The following is a 5040-nucleotide window of genomic DNA, read 5'->3' as shown; positions in this document are numbered from 1 at the left end:
GGATGGATGGATGGATGGATATAGCTACATGTTGCAGTATCTATAACAACCAAAACACAGGATTTCAGATTTAGACATCCCCAGTTATTAATTTCATACACTCGCAAAGGTAACGCAATAGTTACTTTTACTAGTAACTAGTTACTTTTATTGTAGAGTAACTCAGTTACTAACTCAGTTACTTTTTGGGAGAAGTAACTAGCAACTATAACTAATTACTTTTTCGAAGTAACGTGCCCAACACTGCTTGTCACATCTGCTGTTGTCTTTGAATTGTTTTATTTATATGGCAGAATTTAAAAAAAAAGTATTTTTAATTCATTTTTATTACTCTATAACCACAGACCTGAGACTCCATTTGATGCCATGAAGTGTTTCTGTTTTATTGACTGTTTTATTATATTTGTTCTTGTTTTATTGGCTGTTTTATTTTACTTGTTCTTTTTTTGTTCCAAAAATGTAATTTCTTCAAATTACTATAGGAAGTATAGTAATTTGAAGAAATTACATTTTTGGAAATTTTTATATTTGTAACTGTTTTTACTGTATGTTTTTAATGTGGACCCCAGGAAGACTAGCTGTTTGCCATGGCAACAGCTAATGGGGATCCTTAATAAAATTACAAATTACAAATTACAGACACCCTCTATCTGTCAGTGATTAGCCCGGTTACTCACATGGAGAAGCTGCTCCCTTTCCTTTCTTGCCTGGTTCAGAGCGTCGTCGATGGATATCTCCCCATTTTTTACTCTGTTCATGATGCTGAGCTGCATTTCGTTGCTCAGCTGAAATGAATACATAGAGAAATAAATATGGGATTAATAACACAAATTAACAAAGATATGGAGTAATTATTGTGATTTCCACATTTATTTATTCTTTTTTCTAGTGTTTTATTGTCATTACACTCTCAGAAATACAGCACAACGAAATTCACTCTGCATTTAACCCATCCCCTTGGGGAGCTAGTGGGGGTTAAGGGTCAGGGAGCCAGTGTGACAGTCTGGGGGTGTGGGTTTTGATTCCCAGCTCTATGCCCTAACCACGAGGCCACCGCCATCACTACTATTTCTCCTTTGTTTTTCCATAAATATCTTGTAACACAATGTTGCAAACATCCAACACTTGCAGTCAGTCACTGACCTTGTATCGCACTTTTACATCTTTCATGTCAATATTTTTCTTTAGTCATTTATTCTGTGGAAGGATCAATATGACATGACCCGATAACAAAACAAAACTCATGGTTACCAGGAACCTTTCTCAAAAAATGTCCTCATGTGACACATTTCTCAGTAGACAAACGGTCCCGTTGAGGGAAAGTACTTGTCTTGGGGAAGTCAGGTTGAATTGAGGAAGTAAGAAATGTCTGAAAGGACTCCTTAAATTTCACCAAGACTTGCTGCGTTGATGTGACGTACATTTAAGCCAGGGGGCTGACTGCCTTCTGCAGAGCTAGACATACTGTAATAACAGTATGAAACTAACCTGTAAATGGTTTGGTAGGTCTTGTAAGTGAAAATTGCATTATTATCTTACCTGGGGCAAGTCACCCATAGGTCTGTCTGGTTTGGACACATAGTCTTTCTTCTTTGATCCTAAACCAGGCATCGCAAACGAATATCAGTGCAACAGATCAAGGTTCCTTTTTCTCCAATGGTGCAGAGTTTGGCTTTGTTTTCATTGTCCTGCAACAGCTTAAGATCTTCCTCAGTAACCTGACAAGAGGAAAACTGCACTGATTTCTACCACTCTTTTTAGTACCGCCCTCTTTCAGCTCAGGTTACAGGTTTTTTTTTTCATATGAGAGCTTCTCTACTGGTCCAGCCACACCTACAGACAGAAGTTGGAGAACTTTCAGCTAACATGTCTTGACTTGCATAACAAACTCGTTATATTGTTATGGTGTTATGGTATTTCCTTTTTTATCTTTCTAAATAATGTCAGCATTCATTTTTTTAATAATCTGTCCAATATTTAATATTAAATAACTACATAACCTTGAGGATTTATTTACTAGTTTTGAAACGTTGTACCTGCATTAATACCTGCTATGGCTGAGATCATAACCTTCTGGAAGATCCAAAAGTGTAAGCTTTAGAAAAATAATCTGTGTGAGGCCAAGAAAAACAAAACAGATGGAAAAAAAACAGTGCTGTGGGGCAAGAAGTCCCATAACAATAACAACCAATTTTTACAGAAAATGTTCTCCAGACAAAAAATGTATGTATTTTAAAGGAATTTAATATGGCCGTAGTAGATCTGTTCTAAAGTGAGACGTGGGAAACTATGGAGATTTCAAATTTGGTGCAGAAATAGATCTCCCTTAATCATAAAAAAAGTCTCCTGGAGATATATGCTAAAAACCACAGGAAGTCGTTCATTTTGGGTCAAAATTTTTTTTTTTTAGACTTAGACAACCTTTATTGTCATTTTGTACACATAGGGTGTATAGAAAATAAATTTCGTATTGTACAGTTCTCAGGACATATCTTAAAGTGCAGCAGTGATCAAATGTAAACATAGGACAGGGACATAGGACTTTTTGCCATTTTTCCTTTCTATTCATACGGAAATTTCACAAACTACTCCTAAGGCCAACAGCTTCAAACATGGTCAGTATGCAGTAAAGCATCAAATGAGATCAAAAGTTATCCAAACTGTGAGTTTTTGATTATTCGGGAGGGGCGTGACCAGGCCTTGAAGTTGGTGTAAGGCAATCACTTCACATAGACGGGTCAAATGAGACCAGGTCCCCCAGGGGTGTGTGCTCTGCCTCTTGCTATTTTCCATTTATTTGCAGCCGCTTGGCCTTCATTGGGCAGGGCCGGGCAGTGAGCACAGGGCCCAGTAGAGGACGTTGGGCCCTCAGGCAATCCTCGTGGAGTCTGTTTCTGATTGTTTGGTCAGAGACATTCACACCAGTGGCCTGCTGGAGGTCATTTTGTAGGGCTCTGGCAGTGCTCCTCCTGCTACTCCTTGCTCAAAGGAGCAGATACCGGTCCTGCTCATGGGTTGTAGACCTTCTACGGCCCTGTCCAGCTCTCCTGGAGTAACTGCCTGTCTCCTGGAATCTCCTCCATGCTCTTGAGGTTGTGCTGGGAGACACAACAAACCTTCTGGCAATGAATCGTATTGATGAGCCATCCTGGAGAAGTTGGACTGCCTGTGCAAACTCTGTAGGGTCCAGGTAGCACCTCATGCTAACATTAGTGACACTGACCCTAGCCAAATGCAAAACTGGTGAAAAAGAGTCAGAAAAGATGAGGAGGGGGAAAAAATGTCAGTGGCCTCCACCTGTAAAACCATACCTGTTTTGATGGTTGTCTCGTTGTTGTCCCTCTAGTGCACCTGTTGCTAATTTCATTAACACCAAAGCAGCTGAAACTGATTAACAACGCCCTCTGCTACTTACCTGACCAAATCAATATCCTAGAAGTTTATTAACTTCATGCTATACTCTGATTACAAAGTGTTCCTTTCATTTTTTTGACTAGTGTATGTCATGACAAGAAATTTCACTTATTTCATCATTGTCATTTATTTGCAAAGCATATTCTAATAAGTGTTGCTCAGCCAGCTGCTCAGGGCATGTGAAGTGTACCTAAAGACAGCTTTAAGAAACTCAGCATTGCCATGTGTTGCCGTTACAGAGTAGAATATGGGACCAACATAACTCACCACTTGTTTAAATGTTCACACTTTTTCAAATGATGTTGGAAAATCACTTCTTTCAAGTCAGAAATGTTCCCTTAATTGAAAATGAATGTCTAAGATAGTGTCATTGTAAATGGATGTATATGTTACAATATTATGCTCTTGTGAGAAATGCGCTACATGTTTTTTTTCTAACATAAGCCTGCTCAGGAACTAGAGAGGGAAATTAATAAATGTGTTATAACCTATTGTAATGCAGCTCTCCGTTCTGAGGTTAATGCCTATTGTGTACTGTCCCTGTTTAAGTAAAAGGATCAAATGGAAAAAGGGAGTGTTTATCTTTCATAAATGCAGACTTTCTTACCCATGCATTTGCTTCTTTGCACGTTGACCCTTTCAGTTTTAGAGTCCTGTAGATGGTTCAAAAACGCAGCTGCTTGCATCATGATTACAATAGGAAAATATGAACTTTTTGTCACAGTTACTACATTCTTCACTGGTGGCCTAGTTAAGTTGAAGCTGATTTTGAAATCTATCTGCTAATGCTGCTCACCTAAAAGGCCCTAAATGACCTGGTGGCTTCTTACCCTTGCCACCCCTTACAGAAAAGTCTAGCTCCGCCACTGCGCCCTGTGCTTTTGATCTCAGTGCACCTTTTTTCTTAAAGTTCCTAATGTTGCGTTTGCATAAAACTGGAAACCAGTGAAAAAATATTCAATTCCAGGTGCTTTTCACCTGCTGAGCGACAGCAATTCACATAGTAGGAGACCTTTGCAGATGCAGCTTCGCTGTTATTGGCAAAAACACACCTTTCACCTCTCTAGAAAACCTTTCCTTCGCCTGACTTTACCTCCCAACGCTCCTTAGCTGCCCTCTATGTAGGGGTAACGTCAATCTTTAAAAACAAATTCAGTCGGAACTCAATTTAAGGATAGGAGGAAATCTCTAGGCAGTGTTTTTTCCTTCCCTTACCTTTATAGATCAATCTCCCTCTTCACATTCGGCAGACTTATTTTCCTTTTTGGTTTTTTTTTATTTGATTATTTTCTGTCACATGCTCTTAAGCGCTTTGTTTGAAAGCATTTTGAAAATAAAGTTATATTATATTTACTACAGTTCAAGTAGGATCAGTTTCAGACATAAATAAAGCATATTAGTTTGCAGGTCATTGATCAGGCTGCATAGAGTAAAAAGCCGTATTTTAAACTATAAACCATAAACTGTTTGGTTGACACGACCATCCAGCCAATCAGGAAGAGGGAGGAGAGAAGCAGACAGGAAGTTCATGGAAACTTTGAAGGGGCTGTAGAGGTCAACGACTCTAGATAAAATGAAGACATTTAAGGCCCCGTCCACACGAAGTCAAAACGAACACGAAACGCT

At 39.0% G+C, this 5040-nt stretch overlaps 1 protein-coding gene across 1 annotated transcript in view; it reads right to left on the bottom strand.

The window, feature by feature from the left end:
• Nucleotides 1–1734, bottom strand: part of LOC107083712 (formin-like protein 13) — a 75624-nt gene extending 73890 nt beyond the window's left edge. The window contains exons 1-2 of the mRNA XM_015373134.1: nt 1540–1734; nt 678–785 (exon numbers count right to left, since the gene is read on the bottom strand). Coding sequence (XP_015228620.1) covers nt 678–785; nt 1540–1611 — 180 coding nt within the window. The 5' untranslated portion in view covers nt 1612–1734. The remainder of the gene's footprint in view (nt 1–677; nt 786–1539) is intronic.
• Nucleotides 1735–5040: the final 3306 nt, after the last annotated feature.

This window comes from Cyprinodon variegatus, unplaced genomic scaffold (genome assembly GCF_000732505.1).
Source record: "Cyprinodon variegatus isolate N-32 unplaced genomic scaffold, C_variegatus-1.0 Scaffold81, whole genome shotgun sequence".
NCBI classification, from domain to species: domain Eukaryota; kingdom Metazoa; phylum Chordata; class Actinopteri; order Cyprinodontiformes; family Cyprinodontidae; genus Cyprinodon; species Cyprinodon variegatus.
Note: the sequence above shows the minus strand (reverse complement) of the source record. Positions and strands in the feature narration are given on the sequence as shown.